This window comes from Hippoglossus hippoglossus, chromosome 4 (assembly GCF_009819705.1).
Source record: "Hippoglossus hippoglossus isolate fHipHip1 chromosome 4, fHipHip1.pri, whole genome shotgun sequence".
NCBI classification, from domain to species: Eukaryota; Metazoa; Chordata; class Actinopteri; order Pleuronectiformes; family Pleuronectidae; genus Hippoglossus; species Hippoglossus hippoglossus.
The window spans coordinates 8,632,303-8,649,585 of record NC_047154.1 but is presented as its reverse complement, the minus strand read 5'-3'; the positions used below and the strand labels follow the sequence as shown (position 1 = coordinate 8,649,585).

The 17,283-nt window shown below is 44.6% G+C and overlaps 1 protein-coding gene across 1 annotated transcript; it reads right to left on the bottom strand.

The window, feature by feature from the left end:
• Positions 1-580: 580 nt before the first annotated feature.
• On the bottom strand, positions 581-14,755 carry LOC117760845 (leucine-rich repeat-containing protein 52-like). Its single transcript, XM_034584227.1, has 2 exons — positions 13,457-14,755; positions 581-963 (listed from the first exon to the last, which is right to left on the bottom strand). Exons 1-2 carry the CDS (start codon positions 14,103-14,105, stop codon positions 629-631), a joined length of 984 nt encoding a protein of 327 aa, XP_034440118.1. The 5' UTR covers positions 14,106-14,755; the 3' UTR covers positions 581-628.
• Between the last annotated feature and the right edge of the window lie 2,528 nt (positions 14,756-17,283).

The window sequence follows — 17,283 nt, the reverse complement described above, 5'->3', positions numbered from 1 at the left end:
GTAGTAGAGCTAAGGCATCACTCTCTTTGTGACCCCCCAATATGGGCTCATGTATTTTGCATTGATGTCTCTGCGTGATATGTGTGTGTGTGTGGTTCACATAACGTACCTTATTATAATCATCATTTACAGAGTTATTCAAGAGCACTTCACATAGTATTCAGGTACATCCGCCTACTCAGGGAATCCAGCTCCAGAGTATCTGTGCTGAGATGGACAGTGTGTGTGTGTGTGTGTGTGTGTGTGTGTGTGTGTGTGTGTTTGTGTGTGTGTGTGTGTGGGGTTATTGCTCTCAATAATCTCAGAGGTCATTCTGTAGTCCTGAAGTGAAGGCATAGTCATCCTTATTGCTGTCTCTGTCTGTCTGTCTGTCTGTCTGTCTCTCTCTCTCTCTCTCTCTCACACACAAACACACACACACACACACACACACACACACACACACACACACACACAAACCATTTCTCTCCAATATTACGGAGAGCAAACTGCCATATCTGTTACAAAGAGAGACAGTCAGATCTTGGTTCATTGCAGAGCCTTTGGTCTCAAAGTCCTCTCATCCCTTCTGGATCCTCGTCCTCGTCATGTCTCTCCTCCAGTTCTCATGAAGTTTCACATCAGTATGTCACACCTGCATGCCAGGCTTGATCAGGTCCCCATTCCCCTGGTTCCCACTTCCTCCACTTCCTCCCCCGCTCATCCCTCCTCTCTCGTCTTCATCGTCGCTGTCCAGCTCCTCGCTCTTCCGCTTGCTGTAGCGCTCGTAAAGCACCATGAGGACCCCCATCACCCACGCCGACACTGTGCCAGCTGAGAAGATGACAAAGCCGATGGCGATGAAGAAGAGGTAGTCCCAGTAGCCCAGGCCCTGGTGGCAGTCTGCCCGCAGCTGCATGCCGACCTCCGCCAACCGCTGGCCCGCCAGCTCTGGGGGACTGTGGCAAACTGTCTGGCCTTCGTCTGGAGGTGAAGGAGAGAAGAGAGGGTAGATAAGTAAGGAGAGCAGAGATTAATGAGGAAAGATTTAGCCATAAAAGAGAGTAGGGACAGAGAATAATCAGTGTGTGTGGTCAAAGATGAAGGGCAGCGTTTGGGGGGGGGGGGGCGAGGAAAAAAAATGAATTATTCTGGAGAAAAAGGTGAACAACAACAAAAGCAAGGACTCCTCCACACACCCCCAACACACACAAACACATGTTGTAACAAATGCAGTGATAACCTTTGTGATAACAGATCCCGAGAGACATTATAGATTTCCTCTAAGTAATGTAGGTCTTTGGTGTCTAGGACATGGCAGCATTATTATGCTGTGCACACACACGTGCATGCATGCCAGACACGTAAAAGTGCAGGCCTCTGACACATCAGCCCTCCCCCCGTTTCATCATTACACACTAACAAAACATTGCAGCAGCTCGGAAATAAGGAGATGACAAAATTTCTGCCGTTCATATTGAGGAATTTGAAAATCAGCCTGTCCGACTGTCGACCACACAGAGGATCAGAAGTACAAGAAAAAACAATAATTTTGGATGACGTTAAGAGTTTATATAAGATGTTAGGTTGTTCACAAGAGAGGTCAAAGGTCTGAGTTGGAGTAGGGATCCAGCGTATTGCTAAAAACAAAAAAAACACCAATGCAGCAGAGCTCGACATGCCCTGCTGCATGTTGTCATTCTACCACAGTGACTTTGCAGCATTAGCATATACAGTACCCTCACGTACATTAATTAGTGAGAAGGCAGAGTGTTAAAAAGAGAAGGGGGGGTGGTGCTTGTGGTGGTGGGGGGAGGGGGGGATTGAGGCTTGCTTTGAATGTGTCCAATGGTGCGATCGGAGACAAGAGGAAGGCGGCATGTGTTGTTTCCATCAGTCCATCCGACTTCATCTCTCGTTACCAGCACAGCTAATTCCCGTGCTCCTCTTCTCTCACTTTTCCCACATGCCTCATTGTGCTCTCCAAAAAATAAAGGATGTTTTTTCTTTTTTTTTTCTTCAAGCTGGAAACAATGGGAGAGATGAGAGAGAGCGTAAAGAGAGACAAGCAGGCGGACTGACCGAGCCAGAGAGGGAGAAAAGGCAAACAACCACACTGCTCAGAAATATTTCCGTGCACACAACCAAAGGAGAGCAGAGGAAGTGAGTTTGGCCTTGGAGGATGAGAGATGGGGCAAAGGAGAGAAGTGCATTTGGCTGCAGTCCTGTCCACTGATGGGTTATTGCTGTTAACAGTGTTAATTAAACCGCACTCATCTACTGATCAAGCCAAAGGTCTGAACATGAGAATGAGGGATGGAGGACGGATGGTGAGGATAGTCAGATATGATCTATACTTTTTGTACACTACTTGCCAGAGCTTCACAAGAGCAGCAGCAGCAGTTTTAGTTCATAAATATAAAAACAGGTCTGTCATGAAACAAAGCCCTGTGAAACCAAAGTATTGGTACACATAATACAAATCAACCTGTTGACCTCAAAAAAGTACAGAAATTTGAGTCATGGATGTTTGAAGATGAACGCAACAGGAGATTTTCCTCGCATTGCAGAATTGTGGCCACAATTTACACAGAGGGGCCAAATTATATGTACAATTACTGATTCAGTAGTTTAACATTCAAGTCGTTCCTTGTTTACTGTCAGCTCTGTAGCTTTGAGCAAAGCCACACCACATTGAATATATTTTGAAAAATGGATCCTTGTTCAAAGACATTGTGTACTTCAAAAATGCTTAGAAAGTAAACAAAAATATAGACAAATTATCATATTTATTGTTATTATTGTTCATAAGTGACTTTTTTTAAAGGCTACCGACAAGACAGGGGTACTTCAGGAGCCAATGAGTGCTACCCTGGCCCCACTCCTGGATCCGCCCCTGTCGTCTCGGTCAGATAAATTACACAACAACAGGAAAATGTCATCGACACCGGCGTCGGCACGTATCCCTTTGTCTTTCCAAGGTGACATTTTTCTCTGCATCTGACTTCTCTTTTTCATCCCTGGGTATTCATCATTGTCATCAACACGCCCCTGCACTCACTCGCTGTGAATTTCCCTGCTGTATTCTCACATGGGCTCACTTGGACATTTTCTAGACATTTTACCAGGTGGACAAAAAAATTTCCAGAAAAAATCAAGAGCAACTGACTGGGACATTTGTGTTTTAACATACTCCAGAAAATTGAATGCAGTTTAAGGGTTAAAAATACTCTGTTTGGTAAAGGTTTTACATCACTGCAGATGAAAATGTTCACAACATACTGTATCTGCAGGGGTCTAATAAAGTTAACGAGCAATACAAACTTAGCGATCACCTCACCAGGTTCTTTTATTTCCTCAGACTTCAGGAGATCATTTGAGCTGATGCTGTTGTCATGTCTGACGCAGTCGATTGAGACTGTGTTGACATGGGGCTGTGTGTACAGAATATGTCCTGAAAAGTTGTAACAGGTCACGACTACACCCAGTACAGTATTACAGTGAGTGGAACAGTTTGCTGTCTGCATCTTTGTGTCTGTTTGTATCAGTCCAGGTAGAAAAAGCAGCTGCAGCCATGGGGCACTGGGTTATTAAGTTAGCGGGCAGCATTATGCTGATCATCATAGTGGCTAGAGATGTGCTAAGATTACTACAGTTATTCAGCAGTAGCAACAGATGAACCATGAATCTTTAACATGGCGAGATAGGGCACTCTCTGAATACACTTCTGGTTTCCTCTGCCAAGGTCGCTATGTTTGATATTTAGCGGGAGTATGCAAAAACTACAAAAACATTGCAGATGTGGTATGGGTCAGGGAAGAAGATCCCACTCTGTATCGAAACGTTGTTGAATTAAACTCTCTGTGGCGCGGAGTGGTATAAGTGTGCAGGCTTTATTTTGTTTTTGTTGAATAATGGGTCAGGGAAGAACCCTTCAAATTTTGGTGCACATCTGGATCAGGATATTTGTTCACTTTCTCTAACATGGCGAGATGAGGTGTTAGCCTTGGCTGAGGTTTGCGCTCTCTGAGCTCCCTTCTAGTTCTAAGCTTTATCTGTCTAAGTCTTTTATCAAATCAAATGTCTTAATGAGTCTCCAAAAGTGTTTTGTGGACTCAAACTCTTCACCCACCCCTCCATCAGCATAGTGGTGAGTAGATAATGAATGAATTTTCATTTTTGGGTTAATAATCTCTTTATTTACCTTAAAATAAACATTGAATATAACATTTGGCTCAAGTATTTGAATTAATAAAGGGGTGCTTTACATTTTTGGAATTTGTATGTACTTGTATGAGGACAACAGTTTCATCTCTTCTTTCAAAAGTTGCATAGTGTTGCTTTAATTCAGGGAAATGAATCTATCAAACACACTGTATTTAAATTGGCGTGATTCAGGCTCATAGGCCAAACCAAGTTTTGGTTAGGTGTAAGTGTCAACTGTGCAGCTGCATTATGTTTGCAACTCTAAATGTCATATCACAGTTAAGTATTTGCAGATAATATACAAGGACGATATAAATGGTATAACATTTCTTTTTCTTCTGTACGAGAGGAGAAAAGCCTCTGAAGTGTTCCTACTGCAAATGGAGACAACTTGCGACGGCCTCCTCTAATCAGAGATAACAGAAAATCATTTGAGCTTCACTGGGGAACACAGGAAAAGGTGGAAGCCGAGATGATTCACTGCCTGTTCACTCTCTCTTCACCGTCTGTTTCTTTTGTCACTCAGTGTTTTCTCGCTCGTCTCATCACTCAGGCTGGAAAACCACTCACACATCACTCTTTCAGAATGCCCTTGACATTTTCGGTGTTTGTCCCTGTTTATCCACCGGCCCTGTTTCTCTCCCAGAGCCTCGTCTTTAATTATGTACTCGCAGGCACTTTTATTGAGGGCAGATGAAGTGATAATACCCTAACGTCAATATTAAAGGCCCAACATTTAAGAAATTCAAATTTCCTGCAGTGAATCACTCCATCTAAATTAAAGGTACTGGTGTTTTTTCATCAAGTCCAGTCTTGACTCTCTGGGCTAAGGGAAAAACATCCTCAGTAAATTATTGTGTGTGTGTGTGTGGCTGCTTTTAGGGCACTTTGAAAATCTATCATTACAATGTTTTTTTAAAGAGCCCAAACATTTTGATTTGAGAGTCTAGACAGTGTTCTGGTGAGAAGTGGCCAACTTGAGCTGACTTATTTTAACTCACTCTGGCACTTATGCCACTTGGAATTAAAAACACTAATAAACGTCTTGTGCAGCACTCATAATGGAGCGGGGCTTGCGAGCTAGTTCAGGCAGCCAACTCGAGCTGCGCTGCTCCAATCAACTGACATAAATCATGTGACATACCTCACACTCCACAATCACCTATAATACTCACCCACCCTATTTAAGCTCAGAAAATGTCCCATCACTCCCTTTGCTTACTCTTGATGCTGTGTCAGTATCGTTTCCAGTTGCTTCAGCCCCTCCACCACCCCAGCATCCACCTGTAGGCTCCAACGGGGGGGTTATAAATATTTGCTCATCACTCCCATCATATCTATGTAATTATATCTGGGGGAGGGATTAAGCCGGAGCCTAGACGGCAAACACTAAAACGTTCTACTGTTGCAATAAACATTCGAACGTGAGTTGTCTGACCGAAATATGATCCTGTCGAAGGAGACGAGTACCCCAGGATCTAGACCACGAGATCATATTCAGGTTCTGACCCAGAGAGAAGGGGTGACACAAGAGGGGAGACAGTGATGAGTGATAGTGATGTGTGTCCTCTTGTTGTCTGCAGATAAGTTTGAATGTGCAGTCTAATTCCCAGCAGTTTCAGGACAGTTGCTGCAGCCCTGAAGTATTCACAGTGTTTTGCCGGCTTGCTGCGCTGCACTGGCCATATTTCTCCACCTTAAATAATCACGAGCTGGGGAATCCTGCAGCATGAACAGATCCAACTCTGCCGTCTAATGCTGAGCTGGTCCAGTCTGGACAAGACAACATAAACCTATGACAACAAACATCTCCTCCTGGTCTGCTGTTTTACTGTTTTTGTCATACTGAAGTTGTTTGCTATAGTTGTTATGCTGTAGTCTTTATACTTATACTGTGGTTTTTATACTGTAGCTGTTACGCCATAGTTATTACACTGTAGTTGTTAAACTGTAGTGAATATACTGTAGTTGTGCTGTAGTTGTTATACCGTAGTTGTTATAATGCAGCTGTTAAATTATAGATGTTATACTGTAGTTATTGTACTATAGTTGTTTTACTGCAGTTGTCAAGCTGTAGTTGTTATACTGTTATACTGTAGTTGGTATACTGCAGCTGTTAAGCTGTATTTGTTATACTGTAGTTGTGAGAATGTAGCTGTTATACTATAACTGTAATGCTGAAGTTGTTGTACTATTGTTACACTGTAGTTGTTATATTGTGGCTGTTATACTGCTGTTGTTATACTGTAATTGTTATGCTGCTGTATTTATACTGTGCTGAGACCTGTCTTGTTTCTGCAGTGCATGGCATATACACATACTGAGGCAACATCAGCACACACACACTACACTGCACTACACACACTACAATACACACTCAAACCTTAGATACAAAAGAAAAGCTTTCCAGGAAATGTGAATGGGCACTTTAATGTTCTATTTTATTCAAAGGAGAATGCGTGCATGTGTTTAGGTGTGTGCATGAGAGTGTGTTTGTGTGTGTGTGCATGCTTGTGTGTGTGTGTGTGTGGCAGTGGCTGACACTGCGACTGGCTGATACAGTCTCCGTGTCAAATCATCCGCTGGATGGTTTCCGAGCTTGGCAGTGACACGCTGACAGAGATCGAGGCTCATCACCTCACAGCCTGAGCGGCTAGTGTACGAGCGAGACGCCGCCGAAAAACATCGCTGACTCTTTTATGAACTTCACTCTATTTTCCTCTGACTTGTTCTCTTCGCTCTGCTGCCGCACAATGCATAAAAGAGCTGTGAGCAGAGGAATAACAGTTTGTGTTTTCCAGTGTGCAGCATGACAGAAAACATAAGATGCAAGACGCCTGCGGTTTAACGCGTATAGAAAACCCGGTATAATTTATACATTTGACACACATTCATACATGTGTACAGTATGTCCACAGTATGTTCACGCACACACAGATAATCAGAACCGTGAGGTATTAACCTGCGGGGCAGAGAGCCTGTCCTGTGAACTGGGAACAGAGCTATTTATAAGCAGATTAATTGTGCCAATGCATATGGTAATCAGTGTGGTTGTGGTCTCATAGAGGGGGAGGTGGAAGCTGCAGACACAAGCAGTCCCTCGTCAACCCCCCATCACTGAAACAGCCTTCCATTTAATGTCTAAATTTACAGTGTCTTCATATCTTTGTGTATATAAAACTGTACAAGGAAATTATCATCCAACCAGACAACCTCAGGTAACACTTCTTTAGCCATAGTAAGGTCCCCTACACAAGCTCCTGAGTCCCTACCAGCTCCTGTGCACACTCTGCAGCTGACCTCTGACCTCCCTGTGGAAGCAGGTTACAAACATAAAGTACGGGGGCAGTTTTGTCTGTGTAATTCCATAAACGTTTTTAATGTCCGTATCCACAACATGGGACACTTGAACTCCCCACGACCATAATGGCACATTATATTTTAGATAATATCGCTGCTCTAATATTCAACATCACTCATTTCACATGCATGTAAGGTGCACCACATTATTTAGTTCCAGGTGTAAATTAAGGAGCAGAATGCAATATGTAAACTGTGAGATTACCATAAATTATATTCGGTAAATTTCTGAACTTAAAACTTGAAAATAAGGTAATGTACCAAATCTCCTTAAAAATGTATTTTACAGCAGTGAGCATCGGTTTGGTGTTTTGCAGATGAAACAGCATCTGTGAACCTCACAGACCTGAGACATCTGTAACTGTTAAACATAGGTTGAAAAGTTTTTTTAGACACCAACGCTATGCAACATTTACACATTCTTCAATTATTCTTCAAGGATATGAATTTATTTTGAGTTTGAATACGAGACAGACCGATTATTCTCCGAGGCCCTTGAAAGTTTAGATTTTTTCATTCTACAGATTTTGACACAGAGTTTTGTCTCGTTTTAAGGATATTTTTCCATCAGTTTCTCTTGTAATAACAGTGTTTAAGTGCTTCAGATTAATCTCCGTTATTAATTGGTTGTTGCAGCCTGTCTTTGATATAAAGATTTAGTCATATATTGTGAACTTGATACCAGTGCTGACAGTGTGCAGATTAACTTTTATCATGCCTCCACACCAGCTACAGCCAGTGGCCAGAAGCATTATGTTTTCAGGTTGTTGTTGTATATCTCAAAAACACCTAGAGGGAATTTCTTTAAACTTGGTACAAACGTTCAGTTGAACTCAAGGATGAAACGATTACATGTTGGTGGTCCTGGGTAAAGGATTCTGAGGTTCTGTCCCTCTGAACGCGATTTGTCGAGAACACCTTGAGGGAATTTCAAGGATAAGCTGATTAGAATTTGAAGGTCAAAGGTCACTGTAACCTCACAAAACTCTTTTTTTGCCCCGTGAACATGTTATCTTAAGAACACCTTGAGAGAATCCTTTCAAATTTGGCACAAAAGACAGATTGGCTGATTTCGGTGCTTGAAGGTTAAAGGTCATGTTGGCTTGACAAAACATGTTTTTGGCCTTTTGAGCATAATATCTCAAGTCTGCCTTTAGCGGATTTCTTTGACCCGTTGTCAATAGAACTTAAATAAAACTGAATTGCTAAGATTGCATAGTCAAAGGTAAATGTCATTGTGACCTCATGAGTGTGGAGAATAAAATGTATGTACACTTTGCTGGAGGCATACAACTGCACTGCGTTTGACATAAAGACATTGGAAGAACTCTTCCTTTCCAACCAAAAAGTAAAGATTCAGAGACTTTGTTGCAAATGTCCAAAAATGTGCATGTGTGACATTCCGGCTCCTCCTCTCACAGTGAAGCTTAAATAGCTCGCCGTTTAGCGCGCTAAACGCATCATACCGGGATTGGCAAAGACTAAGAATAGCTGACCTTTTCTCCATCACATCCACTCGGCTGAATAACACACGCCTTCACACTCCTTTCCTCTCAAATACGGCATTAGTCAGATTACCACCATCCTCCTTTCCATCATTTCTCCTCATGATCCCTTCTTCCTCCAGTGGAGGATGAGCGGAGAGAGAGAGAGAGAGAGAGAGAGAGAGAGAGAGAGAGAGAGAGAGAGAGTGAAGGTCAGATAGCAGTAGCTCTCTCTTCCTCCTTTTCCCTCTATCGCTCCGTCTTATCAGTCATGCTCACTTTATCACCTCCCACTTTTCATTCCCACTCTGGACACATTAACATTTATTCTCCCTCCACGTCTTCCCTTCAGCCTTTATCAGTCCAGGTCCTCCTTCTCCTACATCCTTCCATTTCACTCAGTTTTGCTCTGTCATCTCTCCGCTCTCTTCCAATTTCGCTCTCTTGGCTTGTGTATTGGTCGGTCACACACACACACACACACACACACACACATGCACGCAGACTCACACCCTCTGCGCCTCAGGTGATCACATCACAAACACACCCACACAAGCATCACATCAGTCTTGGTTTTTCGAGCTTGCACTGAGACATAAAAATATATACAGACTCCACTACAGCAGTGGGCCAGTTGAATTGGATATGCTGCTCTGCACCAGATGGGTCGGAGGAATAGTTCCAGCTGATAAATAAAACATCGCCTACCTGTATTAAATTGAATAGATGGGTTCTTGTCATAATAAATGTTTTAATGGATTTGAGTGACAGATCTGGGGCACAGACGATTGGTAACTAGTCTGTCGGTTCTTTCTTTTCGCTCTATGCATCCAAAGTCCGTCCTAATCTGTTTGCCCAGTTTTTCTCTCCTCTTTTATTCCGTCACAATATTTTAGTTTCTCGTCTCATCTCTCGAGTAGTCAAAGACTAATTTCATGAATGACATATCAAATTCCAATTGCTATGACAACCTGACTTATTTCTTTCTTTTGTTGTTTCTTTTATTCTTTTTTTCTTTCCTCCCCTCATTGAACCCGTTGCCTCTGTTCCTCTTTCTGTTATTATGAATATTTTACACGTGCCCTGTGTGTGGCTCTGCCTTGGCCCTCTGCCTGAGGAGCCTGTGCGGGGCACTGACGAGCAGCCAGAAATATTTTTCCCTCAACAACTGGAGCCACCACACCACCAGCTCTGCCAGCCCGGGACAAGCCACTTAAATTCTGTTGTATGTAGCTGAGCCACTTGTCAAAATTGACCTAGAGCGAATACAGCAGGTCGCTCAACAAGCTGAGATTCCATTACGACAAGAGGGGAAATGTAGGTGTATTCCCCAAGTACTGAGAAATGATGGAGAATATTTAGGTGCTGGGGATAGGAAAAGTGAAATGTTTTTGGAGTATATTCATACAATGTAGATACGGATGAAGTAATGTAAACTTTTCAGAGAAAATTACTTTTACTTTGATGTGATCATCACAATTACAAACTAGAATGGCACTCAGTAGAGAGCATACACCTTCGCCAAAGCCCAAGAGTCACCTTAAATTCAATCAAGCTGCACCAAATTTAACACACACACAGCTCCCTAATTTGTCAGTTTTTTTCCACAAGATCCAGGAATCCTTCCCTGAGAAAACAGTGAAAACTTCGTCGTCATCTTCCAATGTTAAAGAAAGTGATTTAAAAAAAAAAACCTGGATCCCCCCCATGATCCGGAACCTCACTAAAATTCTTTTCCTTTTTTTCTATTCACTTACTTTGTATTTAAATATTATTACTTTATTATATCAGTATTAATGTTTTTACAAATGTACCTCCGGTTTCTTATGTGTGTTGCGCGATTGTAACAATTTCACAAATTTCCAGGGAGGTTTTCTGATTCTGATTCCTGAAGCTACACTTGACTTGAGTGGCTGCCAGAGTCAAGTCAGGTCAGTGTTTGTCAGTGACACGTCTGACACATAAACAAACTGAGGGACTTACTTAAACAGAGGACAACACAACTAAATGCTGGTGAAAGACCGAAATGAAGGAAACAGAAATGAATCAGGATTATTTCTGGATTTTTCTATAACAAGCAATGTCGTAATTAGAATTCAAACCATCGGCAGTGATATCAAAGGTTCCTGAATAAGTGAGCACACACAAACACGCACGCAACCACACACACACAGAGACACACACACACACTTGCACCTGATTCATCTTCACGCTGAGAGGTAGCGACAGCACGAATCTCTGTACATTAGACTCATAGCCCTGAAGTCAGATTGGAGGGCATTCATGACCACACACACACACGCACACACACACGCGCGTGCATTGACCCCATTCTCTCTGTTAAACTGGTTGCTGTGGTTGTTTATGGGAGCCATATCAATATGTGATTCATCAGTCTGAGAGACAGATTCCGTGTTGCTTGTGATGTGTGTTCCCGACATAGTAGAGTTTAAACTCCTCTGGTCATATTTAGAACTTTTAAAGTTAAGTGTGGAAATAAATTTTGCTGTAATTTCATAGTTATTTGCTGGGATTGACACCAGCACAGCAGCGTGCATGTTGAATGCACAGTGGCTCGTCTGTGGGTGTTCTGTGCTGTCACTGCTGTGCCACTTTTTCCAAAACCTCTTTTTTGAGTGTGTGTCTGAATTATTCTACAGAGATGTGCTTGCGAGAGGACGGGCTACTTAGTGGGGGGAAAAGCAGAGCAGAGCGTGCAAATGAAGTATGTGTGAGTGTGTGTATGTGCAAGGGTTTGGAGTGTACGTGAGTGTGCTTTGAAAGTAAAGGTGGATAACAAGTTCTGCGAGTTTCTGTCTTCAAGTGGCCTTCAAGCTCCTCATCCCTTAATCCCTGTTTTCTATAAGGCCCAGCAGCCTTAGAGGCTCTCCTAACCTGCGGATCACATGCTGACTCTCATACACCTAAGTGGGGTGAGTCACTCTCTCTCTCTCACACACACACACACACACACACACACACACACACACACACACACACACACACACACACACACACACACACACACACACACACACACACACACACACACACACACACACAATCTTAAATGGGAGCATAGGAGTCCAGCTTTTTTGAGCACCATCATTAACCATCTGGACTGAAGGACCAGAGCATGCGGTGGCGAGAGCGCCAGCACGCCCAGGTGCATGTTTTGTTCCTGAATGTGTGCTCATACAAGACTTTGTGTGTGTGTGCGTGTCTATATGTAGTTAAGAGGGACAATTTTGGTTCAATACCATCATTGTGAGGACATTTTTACGTTATGAGGACATTTTGGCTGGTCCTAAAGGGTTAAGACTTGGTTTTAGGGTTAGGGTTAGAATTAGGTTTAGGTCAGGGCTAGGGTTAGGCATTTAGGTGTGATAGTTTAGGTTAGGGTAAGGGGTTAGGGTTTGTGTGTGTGTGTGTGTGTGTGTGTGTGTGTGTGTGTGTGTGTGTGTGTGTGTGTGTGCATGAGGGGCTAGCCAGAAAAAACAGGTAAAACAGGACACAATCATCCTCAGCATTATCTCTGCCTTCAGGACCCTCATCAAGTCAATGCAGTGAGGTCAATCGTATGTACACTGACAGACACACCTATTATAAGAAAGACAATGTTGTTATAAGATATAACCCCGTTCACCTGCTGAGCAGTAAACACTTATGGGCAAAGATCATCTCTGAGAAGGTCACTGAGCCCATTCGTGGGGATTTCGTAGGTGGTTTAATTCAATCCCCCTTTATTCACTGAATAGCCGGCTGACGTGGCTGCTGCTTTTCAAGAGTAACACAAGTCTGTCGATCTGTTGTGGTCAACTTGAGACATTATTGAGACGTGAAGGGCAGTTTGAGGGGATTGTGTTGCAGAGCGGAGCAGGGAAACGAAATCTTGAGATTGCCCTGACACTGAGGTCAAACCATTAGCAACGTCTGAGTGCGTGTGTGTCCCTGCCTCAGAGAGATAAACTGCATCTGACCCTGCATCTGTGCACATGGGGGAGTGCACGTGGAAGTGTGCATGTACATACGCAACCACAAAATAAAAGAAGAGCAATAGTGCAGTAAGTGCCCCACCACCACCACCAGGCGCTAAACTGACCAATAACAGATGAGAGGACCTTGGAGTCCTTGGCTCATACGCTTAACACATGCAGCAACACTGTGCTGACTTGCCAGGAAACTGAAAATCCCACTTCTAGAGCCAAGCAAACCAGAGACCACCTGGAGGAGGTCCAGCTCTGCCAGCTGATCAGGGTCGCAGTGTGAGCTCAAAGGTGAGGGGCAGAGGCAGAGTATGATGCTGCCACAGACCGAACAAGTTTGAATTGTAATCTAAGGAGGAACTCGTCTTTTTTGACAGTTTACATCACCCTTAATGTTCTTGTGTATACGTGTTCTGTGTGCTGGACCACATCCACGCTCACCTTGGAATTTGAAGCCCTCTATCTGCACCCACAGGCACAGGTCCTCCGTGTCACAGTCGCACCTCCAGGGGTTCCCGCTGAGGCCCAGGGAGCGCAGCGCGGGCAGGGCGATGAGGCTGCTGATGTTGAGAGCCGTCAGGTTGTTCCGGCTCACATCCAGCACCTGCAGAGCCATGTTCTCCGAGAAGGCGTCCGAGTGGACCTCGCTCAGACTCGGGTTATCCGTCAGCCGGAGCATCACCAGAGACGCCAGGGGCCCGAAAGTCCGGTCCTCGATCTGCAGCAGCGTGTTAAAAGACAAGTCCAGGTAGGCGAGTTTGCGCAAGTTCCCGAAGGTGGACTCGGAGATCTCGGTCAGAGAGTTGTTGCTGCAGTCCAGGTAGACCAGGTCGGACAGGTAGTTGAGCTGCAGCGCCGGCAGGTCCCCGATGCGGTTGTTGGAGATGATGAGCTGCCGGGTGGCCAGGGGCAGGTCATTGGGGAACTGGGTGAGCTCCTGCCCGGCGCACTGGACCACCAGCTGGTCGTCGCACACGCATCTGTCCGGGCAGCCGGCTGTGAGGACCGGCGAGGGGGCCACCCCCATCACGAAGATAAAGAGGAAGAGGAGCCGGAGGGATTGGGCGCTGGGCTCAGGCAAGAGACGCATGACGAGGCCGCCCAGCGCGTCATGAACTCCGGCTGAGCTGGACCAGGACTCCCCGGCGCTCCCCGGGCATCCTGCATGGGTGTGCGGAGCTGGGAGAGAGGCGAGGCGGCTTCTCTGGGTGTGTGGCTTTCGCTGCCTGGAAGCCTGGCTGCTGAATATATCCAGCCTCTCTTTCTCTCGCTCTCTCTCAGGAAGACTATCGGTCAGTCACTCACACGCACTCTGGCGCGCCACGCACGTCGCCACAAGGCATCGTTTCAGAAGGTGACCGAAAGACGCGCGTTGCTCTGTGGGTGACAATCATGCGGCTAAACGGACGCTGTCCCGCCAGAGAGGTCCACGGAACCACTGAGCGATGTCGATCATCCCCTTGGTGACTCATCTTCGTGAATTACTTGTCTCCAGCGGAGCGCGTTGTTTCGTTAGTTTCCAAACAAATGCCATGACTTGCGCAAAATCCTGGATGGGGACTCCTCGGAATCTTCTCGCCACCGCTCGCATGTGTCCTTGACTGTGCTCTGTGTGAGTGCGTGTGGGTCTGAAGTGCCTCGCCGTCCAGCAGCCAGTGTGTTCCTCTCTCAGGAGAACTGGGGAAAGTGCGTCCTTCCCTCCTCTGCGCTCACACAGCTCTGACACTGTGGCTCTGCTGCGCTGTGGAGATGCTGGCTCGCTCTGCGCGCCCTCCCTCTCCATGCGCGCTCACACTGCAGCTCTGCACACTCACACGTGCTGTGTGTGTGTGTGTGTGTGTGTGTGTGTGTGTGTGTGTGTGTGTGTGTGTGTGTGTGTGAGTTAACATGGGTGTAATTTGCTATGGCGGTGACGTCACCAGGTGTGTGCCCTCCCGACTAATTCATTCATCGATAGAGAGTGGTCTAGATATGAGGATCTCTAATGTGTGTGTGTGTGTGTGTGTGTGTGTGTGTGTGTGTGTGTGTGTGTGAGTGTGTGTGTGTGTGCGTGTGCAATAATATGTCAATCATAATCTTGCCTAAAAGCAGCAGCCTCTTAGCCATGCACAGATTTAACAGGCCTTATCTCATGTGGTCCACTGGCTAATTTCTTCTCATTCTGTCCCCCAGCTGCTCGTTGACAACATCATTCATTCAAATGGAACTGTGCAGCTTCTCGCTTATTATTTTTCATCATTATAATCATAGTTCTGAAATACTCATTGCCTTTTCAAAATGTTAATTTGTCACGTTCAGTTGTCCACATCTTTGTGCGTCATGTTTTTGTCTGAATGTCAGATTTGGAAGGAGGCGGATGTCGCCCGTCACCTCTTGTGTCTTTGCTGCCAACATCTAATTTCTGTTTTCTTATTAAAAAAAGCAGTTGGAGGTAGATGTTTGAATTACAATGGAGGATATAATTAAGAATTATTATATTGTTATCCTAACATGGATGCTCCATGTCTTTGGAGTCAGAAACAGGAGAAAAATCATTGCAGAAGAAAGATTAGATAGAATTTAAGTCATTAGGCTTCTGGAGAGTATAATAATTATAATTATTGATTTCTCCAGCCCGACTTTTTAGCGGAGAATGAGTATCAGCAGTCTCCTGCAGAGGTCACACAGAGGTCGTTTGCCTCCAAGTAGCACAATCATTAAACCTAATGAGCATCTTTAACGCTGTTTATCCAGATTTTACGAAATTCTAATTTAAAGGAACAGTTTGACATTTTGAGCAATACATTAGAAGTGGGCTTTGTGTATTTCTTGCCAAGAGTTAGACGCATTAGTTAGAGGTTTAATACCGGCCTTGAGTCTGAAGTGTAATTATGAAGCAACAGCCAGCAGCTTAGCTTAGCATCAAGACTAGAAACTGGAGAAATATAGATAGACTGAATGGCTCCATCCAATAGTAACAAAAACTGCTGTCCAGCCCCACTTTAGCCACTGATCAACAGATTACATCTTCTGAATCAAAACGAACACATACTGTCAGTATGATCTGCTTTTTTGACTTGTTTAGTGCATATAGATGTGAGAGCCTTATCATCTGATCTTCTCATCAGACTCCCAATAATAAAGCAAATAAGCGTGTTCCAGAAATGTCAAAGCTTGTCCTTTAAAGAATAGTGGTCTAGACCCTTGTATGGGGTTGTAATATGAAACTGACGAGCTGTGATGGGGTCACATGGATGACAAGCTGTAAAATATTACACATCTGACACTGGCATCCTTTAGTTTCAGAGCTGCTGTGGTCAGGCCCAGATATCGATGTATCTTCAGTGTGACGTATCATTACTGAGGAGAAGCTGGAGCGAGGCCAGAGTGGCCTGAGGAGGAAAGTGAGCTTGTTTGATCAGCGTCGGTGTCTCCTCCCTCTGTCATGGCTTTGCTGTCTAAATGGCCCTGCAGGCTCATGTTCGCAGATAACTGCCTTGTCAAAGCATGGCGATCAGATTCATTAATGTAACTTTTCTCCCTGACTGCTCCGACCGGTGTCAGCTTCTACAGGTGCTTGTGTATGGCCACGTGCACGTATGAGTGTGTAAGTTTACACAGTCTGTGTGTGTGTGTGTGTGTGTGTGTGTGTGTGTGTGTGTGTGTGTGTGTGTGTGTGTGTGTGTGTGTGTGAGAGTGTGTGTGTGTCATGGATAAGTGATATTTGGAGGTCTATGGTCATGTGTGTGCAGTAAATGCATGCTTATCTGTATGGATGTTCCCCGCCTTGGTTGGTTGTGTGTGTGTGTGTGTGTGTGTGTGTGTGTGTGTGTGTGTGTGTGTGTGTGTGTGTGTGTGTGTGTGTTGAGCAGGGAAAGATCTTTATTTTTTAATGAGGCCTTGTGCCGTGTCAGCTGTCAACTACCAGATATTGGGTCTGACCCCCAACCTGAGGGGAGGCCCACCTCCACCATCAGTGGAGTCACTCGCCTTGGCTTCACTACCATTACTTCACTCGTTTTGTAGTTTTTCTTTGGAGTTCCTGCACTAAGTAATGACAAGTGAAAGTTTTTCACAGCAGTGGAATATATTCAACCTGGGCTGAGCTTTAGCCATTAACTCCTCGACAGTGTGTCGCTATAACTCTTCTTTGCCTTTCTCTCCCTGTGCCTCCTATGGTCATAATTCTTCTCCCATCTTGCTCAACTATCTTTCAGGCTGTAAGTCTGAGGCAGTTTTTTTTACCCTATACCACATATCCAACTCCATCATTCTAATGTAATTGAACC